Source organism: Dinoponera quadriceps, unplaced genomic scaffold, assembly GCF_001313825.1.
Source record: "Dinoponera quadriceps isolate SergipeBrazil2010 unplaced genomic scaffold, ASM131382v1 scaffold367, whole genome shotgun sequence".
Classification (NCBI taxonomy): domain Eukaryota; kingdom Metazoa; phylum Arthropoda; class Insecta; order Hymenoptera; family Formicidae; genus Dinoponera; species Dinoponera quadriceps.
The window spans coordinates 473242-498729 of record NW_014554712.1 but is presented as its reverse complement, the minus strand read 5'-3'; the positions used below and the strand labels follow the sequence as shown (position 1 = coordinate 498729).

The 25488-nt window shown below is 38.0% G+C and overlaps 8 protein-coding genes across 12 annotated transcripts; 3 read left to right on the top strand and 5 right to left on the bottom strand.

Moving 5' to 3' along the window:
- The first annotated feature begins 54 nt into the window (after nt 1-54).
- LOC106741096 (6-pyruvoyl tetrahydrobiopterin synthase) lies at nt 55-1789 on the top strand. Its single transcript, XM_014612744.1, has 3 exons — nt 55-320; nt 699-778; nt 946-1789. Exons 1-3 carry the CDS (start codon nt 262-264, stop codon nt 1218-1220), a joined length of 414 nt encoding a protein of 137 aa, XP_014468230.1. The 5' UTR covers nt 55-261; the 3' UTR covers nt 1221-1789.
- A 13-nt stretch (nt 1790-1802) lies between these two features.
- Nucleotides 1803-4487, bottom strand: LOC106741094 (alkaline ceramidase). The gene is made up of 4 exons (XM_014612740.1): nt 3762-4487; nt 3284-3440; nt 2873-3110; nt 1803-2628 (listed from the first exon to the last, which is right to left on the bottom strand). Exons 1-4 carry the CDS (start codon nt 3852-3854, stop codon nt 2307-2309), a joined length of 810 nt encoding a protein of 269 aa, XP_014468226.1. The 5' UTR covers nt 3855-4487; the 3' UTR covers nt 1803-2306.
- Nucleotides 4488-5653: 1166 nt separating this feature from the next.
- On the bottom strand, nt 5654-7959 carry LOC106741000 (malate dehydrogenase-like). Its single transcript, XM_014612552.1, has 3 exons — nt 7567-7959; nt 6828-7214; nt 5654-6059 (listed from the first exon to the last, which is right to left on the bottom strand). The coding sequence occupies exons 1-3, from the start codon at nt 7957-7959 to the stop codon at nt 5682-5684; spliced, it is 1158 nt and encodes a 385-aa protein (XP_014468038.1). The 3' UTR covers nt 5654-5681.
- A 767-nt stretch (nt 7960-8726) lies between these two features.
- Nucleotides 8727-11779, bottom strand: LOC106741005 (condensin complex subunit 2). 2 transcript variants are annotated; one of them, XM_014612558.1, is made up of 3 exons: nt 11710-11779; nt 11429-11616; nt 8727-11258 (listed from the first exon to the last, which is right to left on the bottom strand). In XM_014612558.1, exon 3 carries the CDS (start codon nt 11152-11154, stop codon nt 9046-9048), a length of 2109 nt encoding a protein of 702 aa, XP_014468044.1. In that variant the 5' UTR covers nt 11155-11258; nt 11429-11616; nt 11710-11779; the 3' UTR covers nt 8727-9045. The 2 variants fall into 2 exon arrangements, with proteins under 2 accessions (XP_014468044.1, XP_014468045.1); XM_014612559.1 differs by having other exon boundaries at nt 11687-11767.
- A 302-nt stretch (nt 11780-12081) lies between these two features.
- Nucleotides 12082-15730, top strand: LOC106741064 (conserved oligomeric Golgi complex subunit 2). The gene is made up of 11 exons (XM_014612666.1): nt 12082-12541; nt 12649-12876; nt 12994-13260; nt 13334-13635; nt 13729-13846; nt 13975-14297; nt 14368-14434; nt 14561-14741; nt 14824-15103; nt 15194-15374; nt 15452-15730. Exons 1-11 carry the CDS (start codon nt 12470-12472, stop codon nt 15533-15535), a joined length of 2103 nt encoding a protein of 700 aa, XP_014468152.1. The 5' UTR covers nt 12082-12469; the 3' UTR covers nt 15536-15730.
- Nucleotides 15731-15909: 179 nt separating this feature from the next.
- Nucleotides 15910-18616, bottom strand: LOC106741066 (transmembrane protein 183). 2 transcript variants are annotated; one of them, XM_014612669.1, is made up of 8 exons: nt 18190-18616; nt 17747-17827; nt 17372-17461; nt 17219-17293; nt 16974-17115; nt 16694-16901; nt 16373-16537; nt 15910-16267 (listed from the first exon to the last, which is right to left on the bottom strand). In XM_014612669.1, the coding sequence occupies exons 1-8, from the start codon at nt 18257-18259 to the stop codon at nt 16007-16009; spliced, it is 1092 nt and encodes a 363-aa protein (XP_014468155.1). In that variant the 5' UTR covers nt 18260-18616; the 3' UTR covers nt 15910-16006. The 2 variants fall into 2 exon arrangements, with proteins under 2 accessions (XP_014468155.1, XP_014468156.1); XM_014612670.1 differs by lacking the exon at nt 18190-18616 and adding an exon at nt 17899-18172.
- Nucleotides 18559-21528, top strand: LOC106741065 (putative tRNA pseudouridine synthase Pus10). 2 transcript variants are annotated; one of them, XM_014612667.1, is made up of 8 exons: nt 18559-18647; nt 18904-19158; nt 19221-19325; nt 19424-19731; nt 20081-20283; nt 20501-20626; nt 20708-20900; nt 21069-21528. In XM_014612667.1, the coding sequence occupies exons 2-8, from the start codon at nt 19018-19020 to the stop codon at nt 21502-21504; spliced, it is 1512 nt and encodes a 503-aa protein (XP_014468153.1). In that variant the 5' UTR covers nt 18559-18647; nt 18904-19017; the 3' UTR covers nt 21505-21528. The 2 variants fall into 2 exon arrangements, with proteins under 2 accessions (XP_014468153.1, XP_014468154.1); XM_014612668.1 differs by having other exon boundaries at nt 18623-18696.
- Nucleotides 21491-25461, bottom strand: LOC106741067 (aurora kinase B). 2 transcript variants are annotated; one of them, XM_014612672.1, is made up of 7 exons: nt 23477-25461; nt 23106-23266; nt 22633-22824; nt 22420-22554; nt 22185-22343; nt 21797-22028; nt 21491-21726 (listed from the first exon to the last, which is right to left on the bottom strand). In XM_014612672.1, the coding sequence occupies exons 2-7, from the start codon at nt 23228-23230 to the stop codon at nt 21640-21642; spliced, it is 930 nt and encodes a 309-aa protein (XP_014468158.1). In that variant the 5' UTR covers nt 23231-23266; nt 23477-25461; the 3' UTR covers nt 21491-21639. The 2 variants fall into 2 exon arrangements, with proteins under 2 accessions (XP_014468158.1, XP_014468157.1); XM_014612671.1 differs by having other exon boundaries at nt 21491-22028.
- Nucleotides 25462-25488: the final 27 nt, after the last annotated feature.

Here is a 25488-nt window from a genome sequence, read left to right as displayed (position 1 = left end):
TTCGGGCTTATCCGCAACACGGGAATCGCGATCTGGCCAATGACACGCTTGCATTGACAGCAGCTCTCCGCGGCATTAGTGATACCAGAGTGATATCACGGAGTGACACGCGGTGAAGAGAAAATGAGGACGATAAGAGCGGCTAAGAGAAGAACAGACCATATGTTTCGCTCCCGTTCGAGCAGAAAATCGTGACACACAGCCTTATCAATCCTCGTCGTCAAGTCGTAAAAGTGTCCGCTGGCAACACATTTTGTAAACATGCCGATTGCATATCTGACGCGGAAAGAAATAATGTCCTGTTGCCACCGTTTGCACAGGTATGGAATACCGAATCGGAAGATAAATAATGATGCACAGTTATCCCAGATTTTTGACACACAAGCCACCTTTCACCTGTGGATCCTTGACCACTTTGGAGTACATCTTTTCACTTTCCCTAAGGAAGAAATGTAAGATTCAATAAGACTATCGCGTTCATTGCTAAAACACGTCGCAATTATTCTATTTCGAAGTTTGAAATTTTGGAGAAGCCCTTTCTCGATTGTTTACTTTTTTATCAAAAGCCGTCGATTTATAAACATTACCGATAGAGAGGAAACATCCTAAATTGATCAGTGTGGATGAAAGGTGGTAAGTCTGGGATATCCTTTATCGATTCCAGGGGCGAATTTTAATTTCAGGAATTAATTTTTCAGCGAACATCTGAGCGAACAGGACAACAAATTGGTGTACGGAAAATGCAACAATTTTTGGGGACACGGTCACAATTATACAGGTAATTTATTAAAAATAACACTTAGCTTCCACTAAGTGTGTTTTAATTATATTTCTAATATTAAAATTCTCTTAATAACTGAACATTAAAAATTTTTTACACTTTTCTTCAAAATCTTTCGAAAGTTTTCATTAAAATATTATGCTGACGTTGATTTTTAATTATAGTGGAAGTGACTATTCGTGGACCTGTAGATCCAATAACGGGTATGGTTATGAATTTATCAGATTTAAAAGTTTATATGGGAAACGTATTGGGTCATCTGGATCATAAAAATTTAGATAAAGACATAGATTACTTCAAAAACATGGTATCGACGACTGAAAATGTCGCCATTTATATATTTGAAGAGATAAGAAAACATATGCCAAAACCCGAATTATTATATGAAATCAAAGTTCATGAGACCGACAAAAATATTGTGTTTTACAGAGGAGAATAGTTTAACTGTAATTTAACTATATGTACTATGAACTATAGTTATTTATTTAGCATATTTATTACGCTTATATGTTACACAATATACTATTAAATATACGATCGCAAATATCGTAAGCTAACATATACAGTTTTTAACATTCTAATTTTTATTGGAGTTTTATATTGCACAACATGACAAGGAATAATTTTGTATTCAGCGTATTGTTTTTCTTCCCTTTGTAATTGTTACATGTATATAGAGACTAAGGTAACTAATAAGTCCTGAGTATTATTGATTAAGTATATTTTACGATATACATTCCGTATATAGCCAATACGTAAAATATAAAACACTCGATGGTGCATATTATAATTCTCGATAACAATTCACGTTACAGCACATTTATAAAATAGTCCTTTATAAAAAAGTCAACAAGAGAGGGGATACTTATCACAATGATTCTATAAATAATTTACTAATGTATTAACGCGCGTTTATAATCATAAATATTCCCAATCTTTATTCCCGCGCATGTATCAATTTCTCCAACTCGTATGTTGCTTTCAATCTTCACACATATGAGTACAATTCATTATNCTTTCCTCTTCTTCATGCGTTCGCAATAAATATTTTCTACTGTTTAATATCACTAAAGGAAAGAATAATCATCTAATAGATTAAAAGATGCAAATACTAATTAATCAAATTGCTTGTTAATTTTAAATAAAAATTTAATAACACATTCAGAGATTAAAATTTTTATGAAATTCTTATACTAAACTTCCTCCTTCCCCACTTAAGTGTTTGCTGCCATTTAGAATACAAGTTTTTATACATGTATTTTTTCCCGATTTCTCATTGATATAATATGACATTATATTCATGTAATTATAAATTCGTTCTAAAAAAAGAACATAATATTTGAATAAAATAAAGAGAAAAAAGAACATAATACTTGAAAAAATAGAGAATGCTCTAAAAAATTGTCATATTTAAATAATTAACATATAGGTTAAGCATTCTTTTTCATTTTCATATGAGAACTTAAAAAGCCTTAAACTGTAATAAATACAGTCTTAGTAATATCAAAGATTAGGAAAATGCTAACTATATATTTGAATTATTATCTAATTTAACATAACTTCGAATGGTCACGTATGGTATTCCGAGCTCGAAGTCGTCTCTAGGCCAATATCTGAGCATCGGGAATTGATGCGGCTTTTCCTCTTTCACCGAGAAGTAAGCGAACAGCACTGCCGCGGTGTAACTTGCTATGAAAATAAATAAATGCCACAACGCATGGAGATATGGGAAATTCAGATTCAGCCACGTATCACAGAACAAGCGATCGTTCAACCAACAAGTCACCGCCAGTATCCATACAGCGCCGCATCGCAGTCCCAGTCTGTAGACTCTCGTCGAAGTGGTTCTTGAAAAGTTCAACATGCACAATTAGCAAAATTAAGTCTTTAAGAAATACCTCTCCCTCAGATCACGTCTATGATCCATATACGAATATTGGAACAATTTTAACGTATGACAGCAAGAAAAAGGATATTAACCATAAACCTAAGATTATAGAAAGAAAACTAATAATAAGACGGAAATACTTTTTGCTGACCTGAGAGCAAGGTCTTTATTTGTTAGTAGACAATATATTGAGGATGTGTTACCTCCTTAATTCTATGATCATAAATCCAAATGCCGGTATACCCAAACTCATCAGTGCAAAGGCATTTATAGCCGGATGTACTAATGCCAAGCCGGTTGCGATCAACGTCGGGAAAGTCGCACATATAGAAAGGAGCTTTCTGTCGTTATGAAAAATATTTGGAAAATATCTTCTTGGAAAGAACATGCAGAAGCCTGCCATGTACACCCACAGAATAGCTAATTCGTCTAATAGTTGGCCTGTTACAAAATCAATTATATGTTATCATTTTTACAAATAAATTGGAATTATCGTTTTTATAAATAAATAAATTGGACAAATCTTTAATTCTACAAAACAACTTGCATGAAAAAAGCTACTATTTCCAGGATATTAATTAATTAATCAATATATCGATAATTATAAATCTCACCTATCAGCGACAAAGTAGCATGAAAATATGCACTGCTAAGTCCCACTATCATCAATAAGAACCAGATCACATGAATCCCTGGATTTACAAAGCGTCCATAGTCCCTGAATAGGTGCATGAGCACAGGTGGGAGTAGTAGGAAGACCACATTACTAAACTGCAATATTTATCAGGTATAATCATTATCAAAGAAATAAGAGATCTGATATTTACAATACATGCAATATAATTTTACACCTTTTATACCTCGTATCTTTTTAATCTAATTTTATCAAGATTTTAAGCTTATCTCTTTGTTATTGTTTCGATGAGACAAAGAAATGGCATTTCGCTTAGAATTACATGACCTTTGAGATTCGATAAGAAATATTTTTCTGAGATCAGTTGGGATCGCTTTGTCTATAATACTAATATTAGAAAAATATTTCCGTTTAACATTCAAGCATTTACATTGTCATAACGCATAATATGTACGAACCGTGTTCATAAACTCGGCTATGCTTGGTGAAATGCTGTAATTGCCTTCGCACCAATCCACCGGTGAGCTGCCAGGTTCGAACGGCTTCCACATGATGTCGAGATGTTTCTTTGGAGAGAATATTCAACCAGCAAACATCACCCGCTTTATACTCGGCGGAGACAACGAACGCTGCTTCCAAAAACAGGAGCGTACGTGGAACATCAATCAATTACTCCGAAGGAATACAAATGCCACTCTGTCCTTTCAGACTCAGCGTTAAGCACCGAATGTGATCAGCTTTCACGCGACATCACATCTGACAGCTGAGCTGTGTATAGACCATTAAGAGCGAGAGAAAGGGAAATATTTCTTCCTTTTGTTATCTCCGTCCTATGTTCATCCTTTGTTCTCTCTCTCTCTCTCTCTCTCTCTCTATTTTTATAATTCCAATATTTTATTTCGGTTCTCCCTCCCTCCGAAATTTTCAAAGAACGTCGACGACAATGGTATCTCGTGTCGTCTAAATTGACGAACAGCCACGGATAATAATCGTTACGTATGCTACGCTGTCCTCGCGACTAAAGACAAAAAGGGATAATGATATATGATGAGATGGTTGTATCAATGCCTGTGTGATGTATCGCCACCATTCGCTGAACACATGTTCAGCTCGAACAGTCAGATCGCATCTCGACAGATCACTTTCGCTCGTGTTTATAACGACATCAAAATTGACGCGTGCGCCGTATACGCACCGTCATCATTCTTGTTTGCGCACAATAACTGCGCGTCATTTATATACAAGGTGCTCCAAAAGTGGCCTATCTCCAACAATATAGAAGGAGAATGTTAATTCACTATTATTATATATATTATATACTGTGTATTTGCGTGAAATTTTACCAAAAATCTTGTTTATAGGATGTTCGAAACTTTCACGATGTATGCAAAATATGTACACATAGTGCATATATATTCCTGTATGTACAGATTGTTGAAGAAATTTGCCGCCAAATTTTGAGAGCACGTAGTACGCGTCGGAACAAAAAAAGTGTGAATAAAAATGGTCCCCAAAAATCATTTGTTTCGTAGATATCCTACTAATTACGTCAGAAATATTCACCACGCCACAACTAGATCTTGATTTCTAGCTTCAGCCATATTATATGATAATGTCGAGAGTAGTAAAATATGTAAGTTTCTTGTCACGTTTTTTCCTGGTTCAATTCAAATGTAGCTACAGCTTAAAAAAACAGAAATCCTAGTCATAAAATTACTCGATTTCATAAGAATCCATAAGCAAGGAAGCAAAAGCAACAAGTAGATATGTTAAAACATTTTGTTTACGCGAATGTGTTTGCTAAAATATAAAATATCCAGATAGCACGTTTTAGTTTCATATACGTTCTTTAAACGTGCGTAACGTTTCATAGTCGTATATGTTGATTTCTGTTTCTCAAACTGCAGTTACATTTACATTGATGCAGATAAGGAAAAAATGCGATAAGAAACTTGCATATTTGATTTCCTTTGACGTAGGCTTATCATGACGTAGACTGAAGTCAAAAGTCAAGGGCTTGGTATAGTGAATATTTATGATCATTAATAGGATATCTATGAATAAAATTTCGTTTATTAAGGTGACATCAACTTTTGTTCATGTTTTCTTGACCCCGTTAAAAAAATCTTATACTCCAAAACTTTTGGCTATTTTCTCTAAATTGAAATTTAAAGAAAGGGTAATCTGCAAGTAAAACATCTGTATGTAAAAGTAATCTTAGATCGAGATCAATCATGACCGAAAAATTTGGTCAATAACGTCGAAGTTGACATCATTCTGACTGTTCTACTTTCTTTGTGATACCGAGAGGAATTTCTAAAATGTCTACAGACGTTACGTTGAACTTTGAAGACGGAAGACGATTTTCAGAAAATAGTTTATTGCGTCTTTATTCGTATTTGCTTGGTTCGCACCGCCGCGACCGCCATATCGACGTACTCGTTGATAAGCGGTATCACCTGTTCAATTAATGCAATTTCGCCAGGCGAAATTTTCGGCAAGCCGAAATTCCTCTTCACGCCGTTCGTGCCCAGCTGTAACTCGCTGGTAAAATATCGGCAGACCGGCAGGACGTTGGATCGCACGTAGGCGCAAGTGATAACGTTATCGTGTCCGCAAAGACCACCGGCGAGGGCGGTTATTAGCTTCGCAGCGGCCGTTCCGGATGACAACGACCGACGATATCCAGATGAGGTCTTCGTCATTTCCTCGTTCCCGTCCGTCCGAAATGACTGCAACAGGCTCTGACATTGCGCCTGACAAATTACGCGCGCATTATACCGGGTGTCTCAAGGCCACCGGACGATTGCGGTATTTCTCGATAAACTCTTCGGCAAATTTTGTCGTTGAAATCTGAGCCGGATCGGAATCGAGACCGAAACCCGTATGAAAACCAGTATTCTTATCGGACCGTAACCGGACCGTTGATCAGAACCGTAAACCGTACCAAAATTTTATAAAGCTTATAGAACCGGAATCGAGATCGGAACCGTTAAAGTTTTTTCGGTTTACGGCTCTTTCTGGTTCATTATTTTGATTCTTATTCTGTGACTTAAAATAGTCGGCTTTTTCATCTCATAATTGTAATAGAAATTCTAGTTCTCACGAAAAAACAGCACATCGATTGATTATCGCTACAAATAGGAAATAAACTTCAAGCATACGATATTGAACAGAAGTGGATTAATGGAAGAAGTAACATTACAATTTTGGAATGAATAGGAAGACAATCATCCTGAATTGTACAGATTGCCCCAACGAAAGATGTATATTCTAAGAATGTTCGGGTGCCTGGTTGAAATTTTCAGTAGAAATATTCAAGACCTTAAAGATAGTTCGGGACCGTCGAGACCTTCGATTTCAAGTGATAATTCAAGTGATTCGAATTCCTACCGTACAACCGTATGGTACGATCATGAATTTCAAGGTCACGTTCGATTTCAACTCGAAAGACCTCGAAAACTCGGAGAGTTCGCACGTTCATAGACGTGGCGTCTCATCGAGACCATCGGTCCTTTGCTTACATTTGTGAACTGATTGTAGGGAACAACGCGCGACAAGAGAGGCACGACGGTGCGCTCGTCGGCGCCGCCGGCGAGCGGCACCGACAGACTCGCGCGCTCCAACTTCAAGAGGGTCGCCGCCGTATCTTCGATCCGCGCCCCGTACGCGGCCGTGCAGCCGACGATCCTGTCGGCATTCCAGCATCCTGAAGACTTGAACATCTCCGAGATCATCGCGAGCGTGGCGGTGACGGGTCGCGCGAACACCGCTATGAGCGCGCCCGGGCAGAACCGCAACATCTGGTCCGCCATGTGGCGCACGTGGTCGACCGACAATTGAAATTGCTCGCGCGGCGCCGCATCCCTATCGTCGGCGTCGGTCTCGTTCATGAGCGCGACGATGTCCATCTAAACATTCACGACTTTAACTTAACGCGTACACACTCTATAAACGCGTAATATTATTATTATATTTAATATTCAACTCTATGTATGTATATGTAATATATATAATTGTAGTTTTTTATTTAAAATGTATCACAATATCAATTGTTTTATCACCCGAATAAAGTCGAAAGAATTTTGTGTGAAAATAGGTTTTACACTAAAAAAATTATATATAAATATATTTTATGAACTCCGGTAGATCGTTTAAGAGCATGAATACGATTACTAAGAGCAGTACGATTATGTGATAGTTTGTATGTAACAATTGTATGAACGAATAATTTGTTTATTACATCCTCAGATCACTCCTTACTTCCTTGAACGCCTGTTTTGTGTTCTTTTTCCCAAAATAATTGATGCGGGGACCAGTTTCTTGATGAAACGCGTCTGTCATAGTTTCCATTGTTGACGTGGAGCCCTCCGTGTCCACCAGATTTATGCTCTTGACAATTCGATATTGCTTCAATAGCACCGCGGTATAAAGAGGCGTTACTCCGCCACCGACGATGCACACTTTCACACCGGACTTCGTACCGTCGTTGTCCCTCTTCAGATTGCCGCTTTGGTCCTCGGCATTCTCCGCTCCGTCCTTCCGAACGTTCCGATCGTCGATCGGTGGAGTTGTCGAAAATCCGCGATGCAAACAAGCGGGACAGTGTCTGCATTGCCGTGACAACTTGAGAAAATATCTCGGCAACGGAGCCATGATCTTAATATTGCTCTTTTGAATACGAAAGAATATGTTTGACTTGTGACACTTCCTTTTTCGTCTTTATACGATACTTCAAAGGCATTATCGAGAAACACGAATAATTTACGACGGATTTATGCAAAGTAAATAAGTGACGTTCGCGATATGTCAAGACGCACGTGAAGCTGGCACGTGTAAAGTTGTATTTGCGGAAAACGTTCCGTGAACCTTTTTCGTAAAAATATGACTTACAAAGACATTTTTGCATAAAAATCAAGAATTTCGACCACGTGATAAAGCCAAAAACGGTGAGCCCTCAAACTAAGATGCGTTAAAAAAGTTCTTTATTGTTAAAATGAGTATGTGATATTTATAAATAAAAAGAGTATGTCTGTTGTGTTACTTGAAATAAAGCTCATAAGATGAATCGTGAATGATCATGCAGTGAGAAAGAAGACTGCTTGAACGAAAAGTAAAATGGAAACAGCGAGGAAAGAAGAGCGATAGAAAAATAAATTGCAGTCTTTAATACAAGAAGTGAAACAGAAAGGGAGTATGTAAGAGAGAAAGTATGAGTGAGTGAATGAGTGCGTAAGAGAGAGAGAGAGAGAAAGAGAAAGAGAGACAAAAAGAAAAAACACATTTTATAAAAATTATATTTTTTTTTCTCTTATTATGTTTAATTATATTTTATTTAATAAATGTAATATTTTAATTTGATACCTTTTTACATTTTTTACATTTTACTTATTTTACATTATTTTTTATTACCTTACATTTTTACAATTTATTTTACTTTAATTTTTTTTATTTATTTCTCATTTTATATTTCTTGTAACTTATCTCATTGTATTTAAATAAGCTTAGAAAGAAGAAGCCTAGAAGTTTGTAAAATTCCTTAGAAAACTGTAAAGGACAAAACCTTCATCATATGAATGATATATTGAGTTACACAACATTCTATAAAAATAAACGTTCTTCTGCTATTTTAATCTTTAAACTCTACCATTTTTTGTCTATTAATTTAATCCTTCCTCTTTTTCTTGTAAATATACCTAATGAACAGTGAGCGTGTGATGTACATTCGCAATCTCAATTCTTCTAAACATTATAATTACCGGATATGCCGTCCTCGACAGTAACGTCGGACATGTCCGGTAACGAGCACAGGTTCAGCGTCTTTTCATTTGCTAAATGCAAAAGGGAGGCGAATGAGAGCGGCACGCTCAACGCCTCGACGTTGTCTTTCGACAGCAGCCTCGGCAACGTCTTGTAGATGTCGCTGAACTGCTTGGACTCCATCATCTTGTCCGCCTGCTCCTCGTTATCCGCGTTATTCAACCTGAGGCACTTCCACATGGACTTCTTTAGCTGTCGCATGTCGATTTTCTTCGCCTTCGAGCAGTACGCGATGAGTATCTTATTGGCCAGCTTCGGTGCCGCGATCAGATTGTCACCGGTGAAGCCTTGGCTGACGACGATACTCTGAGCCAACGCGTTATTGTCGTCCTCGAAGTTGCACTCGTTCTCGTCCCCATTGTTGTCTCTGCTGTCGTCGTAATCGCCGTTGATCACGTCGGGACAGTATTCCAACGTGTCGTTCGGGTTGTTGTAATCATACCTGTTGCTGTCGAACACGTCCGTGACAGGCATGTTCCTGTCGCCGTTATCCTGCTGCTCGATCCTGCTCAGGTATTGGTGCAGATAGAGCTTGACCATCCGCCTGATGTCGTAATGGAAGTCCTCGGGAAACGTCAGACTCTCGGCGCTCCATTCCGCCTTGGCGGTCTTCGCCTGCAACTTGTTGGACTGACTGGGTGCGAACTTCGTCTTCATCACGTCTTTGTTCCCCTCGTACGGCAGCTCGAACTCCTTCCTCTTCTTCAGCGGCGCCTGCATACACGTACCGATTACCTTGTCGTCCGCGTTCGTCCGCGATTTCGCGAAGTTGTGGAACTTCCAGTGAGACGGCCCGGCCCAGTGCAGGCTCGTCCTCGCCGACATGAACGAGTACTCGGGGATGACGAAGTTCAGCCTGGATGGTTCGGCTGCGTCCACGATATTCTCCGCGCGATTCGCCGCCTTCTGCTGCTGCCGATATTCGTACGTCCCGTCATCCTGTGTCTCGATGTCGAAGTAGTTGATGGTCTTGGATGCTGGATTCGCGTCTTCCTCATCGTGTTGCACAGTGGCGTCAAGATCGAACTGGAAACGGTTGTCGTCGTCGTCGTCGTCGTTTACGCCGTCTTCCTCCACCGCCACCGCCGACGTGTCCGACACTTTTTCGGGCTCGTCCTTGACGGACCAGCCGAGAAACTGGAAATTCGAGTAAGACAGGCAAATCTCCAGGTTGCGGAAGTCTTTGATTGCCGGTATGACGTACTTCGTCGCGTCGACGTTGCACTCTTCCTCCACGACGTCGACGAGCACGTCGTTGTACAGGTGGTGATAGAAGCCGGAGCTCGCGTGATTCGGCAGCATCGCTTGGTACAACATATCGCTGGTGTGCAGATCCCCCTCGCCTATCATCATGGACGGTTTCACGATCTCGATGTTGCCTCTTAACGCCTCCACTGTGCTGCAAATTTTCTGCCTGACTCTCTTCTTCTTTTTCTTCTTCGCTACCTCTGTCGCGTCCTGCGTATTATCCTGCAGCATTTCCCCCGACTGCTGATCCTGTTCCGCGTCTTCTTGCTTGTCCAAACCGCCGACTATCTTGAGTATCTCCGTGTGTACACTGTCCACTCGAAATCCATAAATCTTACTGCTCACGTCCAAGGATGTACTGGCCACTTGCAGATTGGACATATTGTTGTCCTGCTTCTTAATCATGTATGTCATAAAGTCAATCATCTCCAAACTGAATGCATTCTTTACGTTTATCTTGTTCTCAGTGCTCAATTTGATACACTGGTTTATACTCTCAGCCATCTGGGATGCTGGAACGTTCGCTAGGAATGTCAGACCCAAGGAGTGTCTCTTGTTTAATTTAACTGATGGTGTCGTTGGTGACGACATCGACGCTGTACGTGTGAGCATTTCACGTCGACGGGCGATACGTTCTGCCTCATCATCGTTCTCCGACAGAACATTAGGCAGCTGTTTCTGCGCTATAATAGTTTTCCTCCGGAGTGGTGACGAAGAGGCTGGAGATTTATTCAGCGAAGACTCCAGCCACTTGTGCACAGGTTTAGACTTATGAGCCTTCATCTTATTTATGACTTAAAACCTTAAGATATATATATACACATGTGTATGTGTGAAATGCAATATAGTTTGTACGTCTATTCCCAGAAGAACCAACTGTTACACTTCTGAAAGAAATAAGCACATTTTAAGGTTTATAAAATGTCTAAAATTACTGACATTTCATAATGCAATATTTGTCTCAGATAGAATATTGGCATTTCCCCCATTAATAGGTTAGACTTCAACTTCACTTTCATCGTATGTATTCAATTAAATAATATTACGTTATACTTACCGTTCAACGAAATAAAGTTATTTGCTACTTTCTCTAGATCGGCTCTTATCAGCCGAAGTAGTGTATAATATCGTTGCAGCTCATCGTAAGTTTTCTGCAAGATTTCCAAAATTCGCTCGCTATCCTGAGGAAACATCGAACGAGACGTATCTTACACGGCAAATACGTACGATGAAGTTTGGTCGATACTGAAATGAGAATATCACAGATATCCGTTTTATTTATTATATTCTATTACGTGTTAATTATTATCATTACCGTGAATAACAAGAAATACTAACAAAACACCACTAACACCAGTAAAACACATCGTACGTTGTATCAACTGCATTCAAATTTCTTACAACGCGGTTATAACGCCCATGCGTTCCTAAATGTAGCGGGCGGTCTCCGATAGTTCGCATAGATGATTGGCTAATTTAATATAAAATGTTCTAATTGGTGCTCCAGCGGAAAGACTCTAGGCACAGGTCGATGTAAGTGGGTGTGTGCCATCGCATCGTGCACTAACGGGACTTTTCCGATCCTCCTTAATAAATGCGATTGGTCAATTCCAATGGAACATTAACCAAAGAAGCAAGTTAACCGGAAGTGAAACTAGCCCTGAAAAGTAAACATTTTCTATTGGATATCGGATCGTCGTACGTCGAATGCAGTGTGATTAGTCTGGTCTACAATAGGTGTTTTAAGCTTTAAGCCTTAAGAAATTGACCAATTACAATCGACTGTGATTGGTCAATATCTTATGGATTGAGGCTTATTACACCTATTGTGATCGACTTTTGGAAAATGGGTATGATTAGCAGATCTGAAAGTAAACAATTATGTATTTTCTGCGCGTAAAAGTACAGAAAGCGTAACCGAAAAGAACAGCGTGTGTCACGTCATAATATGAAGATTAGCGGCTGTGAATCTTTGAATGTCGTGTAGTTGAAATTTATAGTGACAGAGAAGGTAACTGTTATCCCACCGAAAGTGTGATGATCATCGTTAATTAGCCGCAGAATTAAAAGACATTCTACAAGACGCAAATATACAATTATGTCTAACAATAATATCACTTTGCCAAAAGCCCCGAAAGATCTGTGTTTCTCCGAGCTTGATTTTATACAGGTTTGATATAGTTATCGCTACATTTATTAATTCAGAATAACGTTTAATCATTGTGATTTAATGTACATATATATATAAACTGTTGTTTTATCTATGTTTTGTCGTAGGATAATTTTGATGTTGATACTTTCCTGCAAGATCACAGAAAAAATGGCAAGCTTGAGACAATGCGAGACGATCTTGGCATGTACTTGAAATTATTGAGATCTGCCATGATTGACCTAATTAATAGAGATTATACAGATTTTGTGAACTTGTCTAGTAATTTGATCGGTCTGGATAAAGCTATCAATGATTTGCAGACACCGCTTGGACAGTTAAGGGAAGAAGTTATGGTAAAGCAAAGGAAAATATTAACAAGATATCAGTAACGTTACTTTCTATAGTTCCAATCTTGAATTTTAATGTATAATCTATTTGCTTGTAACATCCAAATTTCTTTTTAATAACAGCAAGTACGACAAGCATTAGATGATGAAATTACAGCTATTTCAACTAATTTAAATGACAATTTGAAGATCAGAGAACGTAAACAGAATTTGCACAGTTTGCAACATGTATACAAATCATTGAAGAAGCTTTCCTCCATTTTATCTATGAAAACATTTATGGAACATCCTACGAAGATCGACATTTTAGAACAGGCAGCAATTGAGCTGAATCAGTTAAAATTTCACATATCCAGATGCAAATCAGACATCTCAGTGGATCAAGGAAAAGTACGTATTTTTATAAAAAAAAATTAGTGTCCAAACCAATCACAATTATACTAAAACAATTGTTTTGTAACAGGAAAGTACGGAATTAGAGAATCTATATCTAACTTGTCTGAACGAGTTATTCTTAGCATGTATACAGGAAAAGAATTCAAATTTGGCAATTCGTTGCCTCAGGATTTATCTTACGCTGGACAAAATATCAAATGCTGAAGAATTAGTAAAGCACGAACTTGTAAGGCCATTGATTTACAATATGATCAATGAGGAGAACCTTCAAACCGATCCGCTTGGTCTGCAAAGTATTTATCATAGGCTACTAAACATTCTGAATGTAGAGATGAAGCAACTACTAGATATTACATTATATTCTGACAGGTATTTACATTATACCTAATTGATTAAACATACCGTAGGTTTTTTATGTACCTGTAAATATATGAAATTAATACAGTTATTTGTTGGTTACAGGATATCCGTAAAAGGATTTAATTTTTTAGTGAACAGTTTTTGGGTTGAAGTCGAGGAAAAGATAGAGCAGTATATAAAGTCTGTTTTTGCTCCTGGAGACCCAGTGTTGTTTCATAAAGTGAGAGTAGAAAATTTTTTTATAAAATATATATTTATACATACATCTAATATAATTTAACACTATGATTATGAATATTAGTATTATATAATAATTAAAAATATATACTTGAGCTGTTGTAATTTCAGAGATATACAGCTACGTTAGAATTTTTAACAAAATTAGAAGTAGAATGTGTCACACCTGAAACCTTAACAGCATTGAGGAGTCATCCGCAGTACAAAAGTTTCCTCAAGAAATGGAATTTACCAGTTTACTTTCAAATTCGATTTCAAGAGATAGCCGGAATCGTGGAGGCGGTATTAGCCGAAATAGTATCGCCGGATTCAGTCAAGGGTAATTTAGCTTCATTGACGCAAAAAGATTTTTCACTTCACGCAACTTGCGTAATTTGGGATAATCTGCTGAGAATTTGGGCTGATGATATCTACTTATACCAATTGTTTCACAGGTAAGCGATCATTCAATAAAATTCTGTCTTCTTGTCATAAAACCAATAACGTTGTTGATGTTACCAACAGGTTCTGGAAACTCAGTCTTCAGATATGCTCGAGATATCAGACCTGGTGTCAGAATGCGATGAAACAAGTACGTTTTTCACGTTTACTTAATTATACCTTGATATTCGCACACAAACTATAAATCTGAAAATAATTTCTATGAGAAACAGTATCTCGCACTACACATCAAATAAAGTATATTTTTTACTCGAAGGTATGGCCTGTCATAAATGAAACTAACAGCTCAAGTGACTCGGAACATTCTACGAGATTGAACTTTCTAGTATATTTGTACACTGATATAGAGAAACTAGTGAATGCGTTACCATCTTTCCTCCAGATGGTACAATCCAAGGTTAAAGATGGGAATGTTACGATATCTAAATTATTAGAAGGTATGCACGACGGATTAAAAGTGTGTAATAACATATTACAAGACATCCTGTTAACATCCTCGCTGATGATTTCCGTTTTCAGATTCTCTGAGCGAGACGTCTAAAAATCTAGCGAATTTCTTACCGTCGGTTACGAGGGAAATTGTGAACGAGCTCTCAGAGCAATGCGTAACTCACTTGAAGCAAGTCAGCGACATTCCCAGATTATTTAGAAGGACAAAACGAGATGTACCGACTAAACCTTGTCCATATGTAAAAAGCGCAATGATTCCTCTCACCAACTTCCACGTGGATTACAACAAGATCATTCCAGAGACCGTTGCCCTCTGGTTAGAATTAACGTTATCGTCACTGACGGAAAGGTGATTAAACAAAAGAAAAAAAAATGTTAAACAAAGCGCTTTAACCCAGAGATATATACTTATACTATATACATTGGATTTTTATTTTAGTTATTTGCTGTTCGTTACGGACGTATTAACGTCCGTACAAAAAACTGAAGAGAGCCTAAGGAGATTGAAGAAGATTCGCGACAAAACTACCGGCATCCTTCCTTCGGAGCCTCAAGGAACCAGCGACGACGAAAAGATACGTATTCAGCTCAAAGTCGACGTGGACGGTTACGCAAATATGGTAAATAGAAGCTATATATAAATATGTATCAAGCGAGTGAAATATGTATGTGTTTCCATAATTGCTCGTGCTTTCAGATCAAAGATCTTAACATGTCCGTCAGCAATATACATCATCTGCAGGACCTGATAGACGCTATAGAAGCAGCTATGAAGAAATGATAATTCTCAGTTGTATTACAAGAGATGTGATTCAACGATGGCTTAATAATAATGACGCCAATATTGTGTCAATTATTGCGACGTTGATATGTTAACCTGGACGAGTTACGACATGTCCAGACTTTACTTACAGTTAGACATGTGAGAATTTATTTTGAAATGTACATACTTCTCCAATATATTATATGATGTATATAAGGATCTTTATATAATTTGTATCGTCCTCGTTAATCGTATATCATCCGTAAAAATTACGTACGTCATAATATACGCTGTCATCACGAAGTTACTCGCGATTAAATATTTAAGAAGGAAAAAGGATGTTGATTAAAGCTGACCGCACAATTATGTATTCATCTCTGTATGTACACGTGTAATTTTGTTTTATAAAATTTAATAGATTTCTCTATTTTCATACACAAAATACGCAAAATACAGAATGTTTGTATAGTAAGTTTTAATAAGAACCACTTAGAAATCAGAGTCATTTTGCCGTAAATCGACCGTGTAAGTTGCATCATTATGAGGATAACAAGGATCCCACCAATCTAAGATACGGTAACCAGTAACATCGCTGAGTGTTACTTCATCCGTTAGCGTACTAGGGATAACGGATGTTCCGAATTTAAGTAGAAGCCGGTATTTTCTATAACCGGGCATTAAGCTCATAGATACTGTTTGCAAGATAAGTCCGATTACTGGCGGTAACAAGCAATATTTTGAGCAAGTTACCTGTAAATTAAAATTACAATATGTTCAGTCTTTTATTCTTCCTCACTCCCCCAATATGTATGTGTGTGTGTGATTTGCATTATGAATAAATGTTATATCACGTACTCGAAGCACTTTACAGCCATCCTCAGGATTAACAGCCACATTTTCCAACATTTCGATCAATTCAGTCTCTTCAATGTCACATGTTTTTCTCTTCATTAACATACTATTACGAGCTTTAGAAATTTGCTTTAACTTGAAAAAGAAATACCATCGAATTTTTCCGTTCTAAAATATATCGCGTTATTAAACATTGTCACACAGTGTAAAAAAAAGGACTATAAATTCTAAATAACTACTAATGGATATACAACAGAATATCCACAGGTTTGTGAGCCAAGAACTTCATTATAATCAAAGTATAAATAAAACTTAAAAACTTACTTTATGCCACATATGAGTACATTTCCTTCTCTCGAGAGAATGTGGTTCTTCTTGTCTTAAACAACTTACATCGTCTATTTCACATCGCAATAATGAAGTAAAATAAGTATAATGTAATGCTCTGATAACGCAAGCTCTTAATCCATGTTGACGCATCATACATTCTGGCTGCAAGCGATCGGGTAAGTCTGATACATGTTTGTGATACCTGAAATTGTAGATCTTATTAAGAATTGCAGATATTCTTTAAATCATAATATTACGAAATGATACGACATACGTTTTGTACAAATGAAACCAGAATTTTGCAGTGGTGGTCACATAATGAGAACTTTTGCAGATCCTCGCGAATTTTCCTACAGTTTCAGGCGGTATGTACTCGGAAATTACAAACCATATGTCCAACGGCCAATCAATGCCTTCTGTAAAACAAAACAATCCATCACAACATCTGTATTTAGGCTGAAAATAAATTATTCAAAATTTTAGAGTTTTTTTTATATATATTACAGCTTCACATCTTACCTTCTTCTTTAGTATCCTCCTGATTGAATAATTTAAATTTTCTTCTGCCTTTTCTTATACTAGTAAGAGGTGCTACTAAGAAGAAAACTATTATTATATACGAAAAACTCTGCACAATATTTATTTACTTGTTGCATAAAGTTCATTACTTACCTTTATCACTGTCTTTTTTCATGTTATCTTGTAACAAACTTTCTTCATGCCATGTAGTTTTCTCTTCTTTCATCGTTGCTCCCTGTTTAACTAGACAAAATTTAAGCCACAAATTACAGCCACTATATTAATCTAAGAACTAAGGAAATTCATGATATATAGTGGAAGAAAATATGTTTGATCTCGATATGGATACTTTTCTCGATACAGTTTGGAACACAGCTGATATCTAGTAAAAGAATATTCTGATAATGATTTAAAAACAAATTTTATTATAAGACATCAGCTGCATTTTAAACTGCATTGTGAAAGAAACGTGCAAACGATATTAAAGTTGAATACATAGCATAAATTGTTCACGAATGATTTTCTAACCTTTACTGGAGACATTTGTGGCTGCCTTTTTTAGCCTTGCGTGAATTTGTAAGGTATTAGCAAAATCATCAACAGTCACATCTGTTGACAAGCAACATAATTATAAGACTATTACTTACGATCATCGTATACGACACAGTGTAAAATTTAACCTATCTATGAGACAAATCCTTGAATTCTTAACGATATCCAATGAGCTCTTCTCTTCGAGAAAATCAGATCATCTCATTGGATGGATATCGCTTATCACACATCGCATTCAGTATACAAAGTGTCATCATATCGTGAAAAAAAAGATATGGTACAAAGCAATTACGAGAGAGCAATATTGAGAGTTCGTGTGGCATACGTAGTGAAAAATCAGTTCTAAATTAGGCTAATTTTGCACCGTGTGACGGTACGAAAACTAGAATTTACAAATAAGTATGTGAATGACACTTAACCTCCCACCAGATTGTCAGTCCTTTTCGCTTCGGCAGCCTTTCTGTTCGCTTTCTTCCGCAGACTAGGCATCGTGCATTATGCGCGATAACGGCGTTTAGCGTATTAATTAGTCAGGTACGTGTTACGTGAAGATAAAAAAGATTCACGATATATACAGGTATGTACAGTAATAATGCCGGTGATGGACTCCCATGGTTATCGACGAAGACATTGGCATACAACTGACACGATCGTCGTTGGTCTCCTCGCTCGTTCGCCGCAATTCTCATAACCGCAGTCGACAAGTACCATCAGAATGTGGAAAAATCGCGATAAGAGGCGTCACATCATATCACGACTATCAGGAAAGATCATGGCACATGCGATCGTGTCAGATGAGGAGAACGAATACTACCACGCAGCACCTTCGATGTTTCGATCTCGGTTCACTACACATACGCATCGAACATTATTTAAGGTCTATCCAGACGAACTTGCACTGTCGCATAAGTGTCGGTTCACAATAGGTACTTTAAGCTTTAAGCCTTAAGAAATTGACCAATCACAATCGAATTATAGAAGAATAATCAATTATGATTGGTCAATTTTTTAAGTCTTAAGACTTGATACCGGCTACAATATCTATTGTAGACCGGCACTAATGTAGAAGAAGCAGAAGTGCGGAAAGTTTGCCTAGAAAATAACAAACCTAAGATAAGGTTATGTTGTTTTAGGTTAGGTACAGGATACGACGATTCAAGCAGGTGGTTTCTTAGAATTCTGGAAAGTTAGCGTTTCGATCGATACGTTGATTCTAATTTAAACGATATAGAAACTTAAATATCGCGATGAACACTATTTCGACGGAACAAGAAAGGATAATCTTTAACTTTTTAAAGTCACGAAGCTGCTGCTTAAGATGTTGTTTACGTTTCATTGGATGCCGAGTGCCAAGTTGTTACATCAAGCCTTTTGAATTTGCAACGCGGGTACGTATGTTTGTAATTTACGGCGGTAAACAATGTCAATAATAATCTTAATCTCGGCATAGATGGGTTATATCGAGACAGGAGACAATTCCTTTTCGGATGAAGCGCCTTGTGTCATGTGTTTGGGAATCCTTCAAGATAAAGCACAAGAAAGTGTCGTTGCAAAGGTATGTTGAACATTCGCAATATACATGTACGCATTTATATATATCTTATTTGATTTTACATTAATAGAGTATCTAATGTTCCTTAATTTCTCATATAGATAACAGACAAAGTTAAGCAAAAAGATTTTGATTGTACAACTTTCACTTGCGCGCTGACTGTTCCTATATCAGTGAAGCTCAGAGAATATATAATATATGCTTATATATCCAAAGAAATCAATATCAGCGAGTCTGCTGTAAGTTCTCTGAGAGGAAAGTTACATAATATCAAGGATACTTGGAAATTGTTTATAACACCACAACTTGAACAGACAATGGGAAAACGTACAGATCTGTCGACACCGTCGCCCTTTCTCATTGAAACCTTCTTAGTTTACGATGACGATGAGATTATATTTGAAAAATTGCAAGTATTATTTAAGTATTTGTACCATTTGAAAATGATATGTAGCTAATAATGAAAAAGGATGTTTTTGGCAGCATTGAACTACATTCTGCGTCAAGGTCGAAAAATATTAACGCCTAGACACATCTTTAACTCTGGACATTCATAATTGTTTTGGCCTTTAAACGTGAATTTTGAAACTTTTAATATAGAATGTAATGCACATATTTTACATAGAAGGTTGAGCATTCGTATTTAAAGGCCTAAACAATAAGAAAGTCCAGGGCTAAATGCGTGCCCAGGCATTGGTATTTTCACCTTAAGTGTTTCTGAGGGAAATCTCATTTGTTCGTCCCATTTTTATTTTCAGAATAAAGAAATACAAGGATGATAAGAATAAGCGAAAGAGAAAGCACAATGCTAATACATTTAGTAGAAAAAGTCTCGAAACTCTGTTGACCGAGACTACGGACGATCAACTTTTGCAGCACTTCACGATTTCGCAGATTGCGCCGGAAAAATTCGTTCGCGCGGACAACGTTCTGTGTTCTCACAGCAGTATTTTCGTAGGAGGTATCGATGCGACTTGAGTACTTGAGCTTATCATATGCGTTCGGAAAACACAACGGTTGAGTGATTCGTCAAATGCATAATTGGTCCAAATTCATGGATCTAACAGTAAAGACCAATAATCGTGGACTGCTCACTGCTCATCGCTTGTGTTTTCTTAACGCATTGTGTCGTTTACAAGCGTTGCAATACGATTCTTACGTAGCTTCAACAATTTCAGGGCGTTACAACAAACTCTCGCGAGAGCTCAGCCAAACTCCCTGGTTTGTGAACGGCGAGAAGAAGGTGGAGACTTCAGTGCAAGACTTGCTGTGCAACCCTGTCGCAGAGGCCGTAAAAGCGGAATGTATGTTTCGGTTCACTTCTACTCATCACCGTACACGTTTTTATCTTCAAGAAAGCTATAGAAATTTTTGCACTCACGCAGCCATAAGATTTCTCGCGGCTGGAAGGGAAGACGTCGATGTTCGGAACCTGCACAATGGCCGGCCGTTCGCGGTCGAGCTGCTGAATCCTCGCATGACGAACATCACGAGCGAGCTCCTGGCGCATCTGGCTGCCAATATCAATCGGTCGACCAAGCAGGTTCAAGTGACGTCAGGATTAAAAGTTCTGTCTAGGTATGTTTACAAAATAATTCGATCGAATAACCGACTGGAACCGAAATAACGGCTCACAGAGACGTAAGTGGAACGATCGGAACGATTAATCGACGATCGAAAGAAATTATTTCGGGAAATCTAACGAAGGATGGTCGTACCTGAAACGTACGCGTGTGCACATTTCAGACTCGACTTGTATAGACTCAAAGAAGGCGAGGACGTCAAGACGAAGTTTTATCGGGCGCTATGCGTCTGCCGAGGCGAACCGGGCGACGGTTTGCCGCAGGTGGAGAATCTGAATAAATTGAAGAACATCGAGATCGTTCAGAAAACGCCGGTGAGAGTATTGCATAGACGGCCCTGGATCCCGCGTACGCGCATCGTTTACGAGATGCGTGCACGGTGGGCGAAGCCCGAAGAGCTGACGAAGTTGCTGCGCACCGCCGCCGAGAGCGCCGACCGATTCTTCGTTCTAGACGTCAAGACGCAAGCGGGCACATACGTGAAGGAATTCGTACACGGTGATTTCGGCAGGACCAAGCCGAGCCTGTGCGACTTTCTCAACACCGAAGTTGATATCGTCGCGTTAGACGTAACAGGAATTAATCTGAATTGGCCATAATATATTTAATATCTTTATATTTTACATATCGTCTATATCGCCAAATTGTAATAAAATCATCAAGGAGAAAAGTTCGTCTTACACATAAAAAAAAAACTAACAAGAAATATCCTTTTTCTTAATTTAAACATTCGGTCAAGGCGAGTCCTTGTGCTGTAAGATCCAGGAGTGTCTCTTAACGGCGGCCAGAGAGATTCGTTCCGAGCTCTTTCTCTTGATCAGCTGTGCAAACACGCGGATCAATCATGAGTGTTCTCTCGTCAATGAGTATCCTAAGTATTCCGAGTGTTACCTTGGAAATAAGATCTTTAGCTCCGGGTGTGATCTGTTCCGGCCACTGCATATTTATGGTTTTTATCTTAGAGTACGTCTCCTGTTGAGAGGAGCTCAAGAAAGGTGGCTGCCCCGTCAGAAACTCGTAACAGAGAATACCCAGGCACCAGTGATCGACGTAGACGTCGTACGTCTGTCCCGTTAGCATTTCCGGTGGCAAATAATCCAGTGTCCCGCATAATGTGTTCCGCCTGAGAAAATCATATGCTGATATTAGTTTCGGTTCTTGAAGTTCCCAGTCAAGTTTCTCAGTAACATTAAGGGTAAACAATTCCCGTAAGAATAATTACATTATGAAACAGGGTATCAACTGTCAAACGATAGCAACGTGTATCTCTCGTCCTTACTTTGAAGATGGTGCGTGCACGGACCAACCGAAGTCTGCAAGCTTTACATCGCCGTTATATGTAAGCAATAGATTCTCAGGCTTTATATCTCGGTGAATCACATTGTTCCTGTGGCAGTATTCCAAAGCGTCGGCTACTTGATAAGTGTATTTAGCAGATCTGGAAATATATTTAAATAAATAATTTTTATATATCACATGTAGTAATATGAGAATAAAATTATAGAAACACGTACAAGTGTTCGTTGAATCTCTCGTTTGGCTGACGCTTCAGCTCTTTGTACAGCTCTCCTCTCGCGGCGAACTCCAAAACCAGGTAGATTCTCTTCTTGTCGTGGAAATATGTTAGAAGCTGAAGAATATGCGGGTGTCTATAAACAAACATTTGTCTATAATAAAACATTTGTCTGAGAATTTTGAGTGCACGCCGCGAAACTTAGCGTACGTACCTCAAATGTGTCTGAATCTCAATTTCTCGCATCACTTGCTTCTCCACACGCCCTTTTATCAACTCAACTTTGTACAGTGTTTTCAAGGCTACCATATACTGAGTAGTCTTCTCTCTGGCTAGATATACACGGCCAAATTTTCCTCTCCCTAAAGGTGATCCAACTTCAAAATCATCCAAGCTCCACTGATACCTATGTAACAAGAGGAAGGAAATATATGAACTTTTAAAGGAACACTTGTTCAACAAAGAATATCATATTTCTTAAATTTTCTACTTCTACGATTCCTCAAACCCACAATAAATCTGTAACGGTATAAATAAGATTACTCATTTGTATTATCAACTTGTCAAAAATTACTTCGTACTCTAAAGACCTAAGCGTAAATAAAGGTATTCCTTGAACTCTCGACTTCGAGAGAAGTAACCTTCTACAGTTACAGGGTGCATAATAAACGTAACATATTTATGTACCTTGGGCCTCTGTTGTTGATATGTTCCATCATTTTATAAATTGTGTCATGAATAGCTTCTTTGTGGTCATGAGATGACACTGGTGGCAATGTCGATGGTATTTTGAACACTTGTCCACTGGCCATTATCAATAATATACTAACCAATATCTATATATATAACTAGAAGGAAAACATATGACATGATATATTAATAATATAATTATATCTATTTATCTTCAATCAATCACACATGTATATAACTCAATATTCAATGTTCATTATTGGTACATTAATCACACATGTATACAACTCATATATTCAATGTTCATTATTGTTACATTGATCACGAATCTTTCAAGATATTGTATTATTCTATCATTATATACTCACTTTTTCAGTCGATTTATGTACAAAAATGTATATTTAATCTTAAAACGTGACAAAACGTTAACAGATTCCAGCAGAATTCTATCACTCTCTCACAGTATCACCTCACGATGTTTCACGGAGTTTAATGGAACTCGTCGGTAACCGACGTTTCTTTGTTTGAATTCACGAACGTTATTCGCTAACGACATCTATGTGCAGGCTATTGGCTAAACTGCGGTCATTGGATACTCAGCTGATCGATTGTTATTATTGATCCGATTAGCGGATACTTTGAAATGCACCAATCCAAATAAGATAATTTTTTTAGCAAAAATATGACTAATATTAACAATAATAACTTAGACAACTGAATCGGGAACTGATCAAAAAACATTCTCAAATAGCTGCAAATCGATGTAAGGTCATTCTGCTCCATGACAACACCAGACCCCGTTGCTAAAGAGTCCAAGGAAGCGCTGTTGGAATGGGAAGTCCTTCCATATCCACCTTACTCACCAGGCATTGTCTCTTCTAATTACCACTTATTTAGATCAATGCAACGCGCATTGCCACTTCTCCAACACCATGTACGAAAATGAATGGATGATTGGATCAAAAGATGACGAATTCTTTCAATGTAATATTATGCTGCCTGAAAGGTGGGCAAAGGTGATAGAAAACGATGGCAAATACTTTGACTAACCATACATTGTACCATTGATTTTATTTTAATAAAGAAACATTGTCAAAAATGCGCGGAAACTTTCCCTACACCCTCTAATATATTATTCGCTATATAATAAGGTCCTTACATAGCCCTCTAAACACATTTGTTATGTCAGAAAATTTAATCGCTATTTTTATATATATATATATATATCCTTTATTTCTTAATGGAATGCAGAATAAATACTAATATATCAGCAGATTATACATTCAAACGTTACAATGAAATTTAACTCATCGACGACATTTATTTAGCTGTCAACAATATCGGATACGAAGCGCGAGAAAGTTAAAAGCATATTATGTACAAACGAATAAATTAAGGCTTCACACAAAAGACGCGGGAATCAGTTCCGTCGTGATCATGTACGCGTGTATCCTACCTGATAGGTATCTCCTCTGCCTATAAAATCAACAGTACACCCGAATATACAAACACGTAACAACACAAACGTCTTCGTCGCACATCGTCCAAATATGCCAAGTATGCGTGCGTATCGACGTGAAGGAATTTCTCGCTAACAATCTTCGCGATAATTGATCGTGCGAGCGTGCCGACAGCACGAAAGATAAGCGATGCTACTTCAGCCTCTGTGTGTTGCGTAATAGTAACTCGTGTTCACGATTACCGATTAATAAATGAAGCGGTACAACAGATACTGAACAGAGACCCACCCCATTGTAAGTCCCGGTCCTACAATAGACGCTTTAAGCTCTGAGTCTTGAAAAATATTCATCACAATCACGGTCGAATTATAATAGGAGAAAAATCAATCGATGACTGGTCAATACCTTAAATTTACGCCTTGAATTCTCAATGTAGGCCCCGCTTAAGGAATACAAAGTACAGACGGAAGAAAAGCGCATGATTAATCGACGTCGCGCACTTATGCAGAGTACAGTGAAACAAAACTGTGTTGCGGTGTGCATGCGGTGTATTCGCCGCCCTCTCCTTGTTATTTACAAGCGTGCTCTCGCTCTTATTACACGCACGAATCACACGGTGGCTCTCTACATAAATAATAATAATTGCGAACGCATCGACACCTGTGTGTGTGTGTGTGAGTGTGTATGTGTGTGACAAATCCTGCATGTGAATATCGCACAGATAAATGTTAGACGCAATCACAAACGTAACTTAAAACTGAAAGCATGCGTTAACAACAGCGAACTGAACGAAACAAACAAATCAGGCGTACGTAATCGTCACGTTACAGATGCGTACGTGATGGATGGTGCTACGTGAGAAATACGCAATAATTCAAAACATACACGCGCTTATCACATAGGCGTCTTTACATTGCTAT

Excerpts from the sequence above, each read along its gene's own strand:
- LOC106741096 (XM_014612744.1), top strand. The coding sequence starts at position 262 with ATGCCGATTGCATATCTGACGCGGAAAGAAATAATGTCCTGTTGCCAC. Across the intron at positions 321-698 it reads TGTTGCCACCGTTTGCACAG|CGAACATCTGAGCGAACAGG; the intron begins GTATGGAATACC and ends TTAATTTTTCAG. Across the intron at positions 779-945 it reads ACACGGTCACAATTATACAG|TGGAAGTGACTATTCGTGGA; the intron begins GTAATTTATTAA and ends TTTTAATTATAG.
- LOC106741094 (XM_014612740.1), bottom strand. The coding sequence starts at position 3,854 with ATGTGGAAGCCGTTCGAACCTGGCAGCTCACCGGTGGATTGGTGCGAA. Across the intron at positions 3,441-3,761 it reads TAGCCGAGTTTATGAACACG|TTTAGTAATGTGGTCTTCCT; the intron begins GTTCGTACATAT and ends TAAATATTGCAG. Across the intron at positions 2,629-2,872 it reads ATGATCATAGAATTAAGGAG|AACCACTTCGACGAGAGTCT; the intron begins GTAACACATCCT and ends GAACTTTTCAAG.
- LOC106741000 (XM_014612552.1), bottom strand. The coding sequence starts at position 7,959 with ATGGCTCCGTTGCCGAGATATTTTCTCAAGTTGTCACGGCAATGCAGA. Across the intron at positions 7,215-7,566 it reads CAAAACAGGCGTTCAAGGAA|ATGGACATCGTCGCGCTCAT; the intron begins GTAAGGAGTGAT and ends GTGAATGTTTAG. Across the intron at positions 6,060-6,827 it reads CCTACAATCAGTTCACAAAT|GCGCAATGTCAGAGCCTGTT; the intron begins GTAAGCAAAGGA and ends GTAATTTGTCAG.
- LOC106741005 (XM_014612558.1), bottom strand. The coding sequence starts at position 11,154 with ATGAAGGCTCATAAGTCTAAACCTGTGCACAAGTGGCTGGAGTCTTCG.
- LOC106741064 (XM_014612666.1), top strand. The coding sequence starts at position 12,470 with ATGTCTAACAATAATATCACTTTGCCAAAAGCCCCGAAAGATCTGTGT. Across the intron at positions 14,435-14,560 it reads GTCAGAATGCGATGAAACAA|GTATGGCCTGTCATAAATGA; the intron begins GTACGTTTTTCA and ends TTTTACTCGAAG. Across the intron at positions 15,375-15,451 it reads TGGACGGTTACGCAAATATG|ATCAAAGATCTTAACATGTC; the intron begins GTAAATAGAAGC and ends TCGTGCTTTCAG.
- LOC106741066 (XM_014612669.1), bottom strand. The coding sequence starts at position 18,259 with ATGCCTAGTCTGCGGAAGAAAGCGAACAGAAAGGCTGCCGAAGCGAAA. Across the intron at positions 17,828-18,189 it reads GACTGACAATCTGGTGGGAG|ATGTGACTGTTGATGATTTT; the intron begins GTTAAGTGTCAT and ends GCTTGTCAACAG. Across the intron at positions 16,902-16,973 it reads TGGTTTCATTTGTACAAAAC|GTATCACAAACATGTATCAG; the intron begins GTATGTCGTATC and ends CTACAATTTCAG.
- LOC106741065 (XM_014612667.1), top strand. The coding sequence starts at position 19,018 with ATGAACACTATTTCGACGGAACAAGAAAGGATAATCTTTAACTTTTTA. Across the intron at positions 19,326-19,423 it reads AAGAAAGTGTCGTTGCAAAG|ATAACAGACAAAGTTAAGCA; the intron begins GTATGTTGAACA and ends TTTCTCATATAG. Across the intron at positions 19,732-20,080 it reads GAGATTATATTTGAAAAATT|AATAAAGAAATACAAGGATG; the intron begins GCAAGTATTATT and ends TTTTATTTTCAG.
- LOC106741067 (XM_014612671.1), bottom strand. The coding sequence starts at position 23,230 with ATGGCCAGTGGACAAGTGTTCAAAATACCATCGACATTGCCACCAGTG. Across the intron at positions 22,825-23,105 it reads ATCAACAACAGAGGCCCAAG|GTATCAGTGGAGCTTGGATG; the intron begins GTACATAAATAT and ends CTTGTTACATAG. Across the intron at positions 22,029-22,184 it reads GTGCACGCACCATCTTCAAA|GCGGAACACATTATGCGGGA; the intron begins GTAAGGACGAGA and ends TGATTTTCTCAG.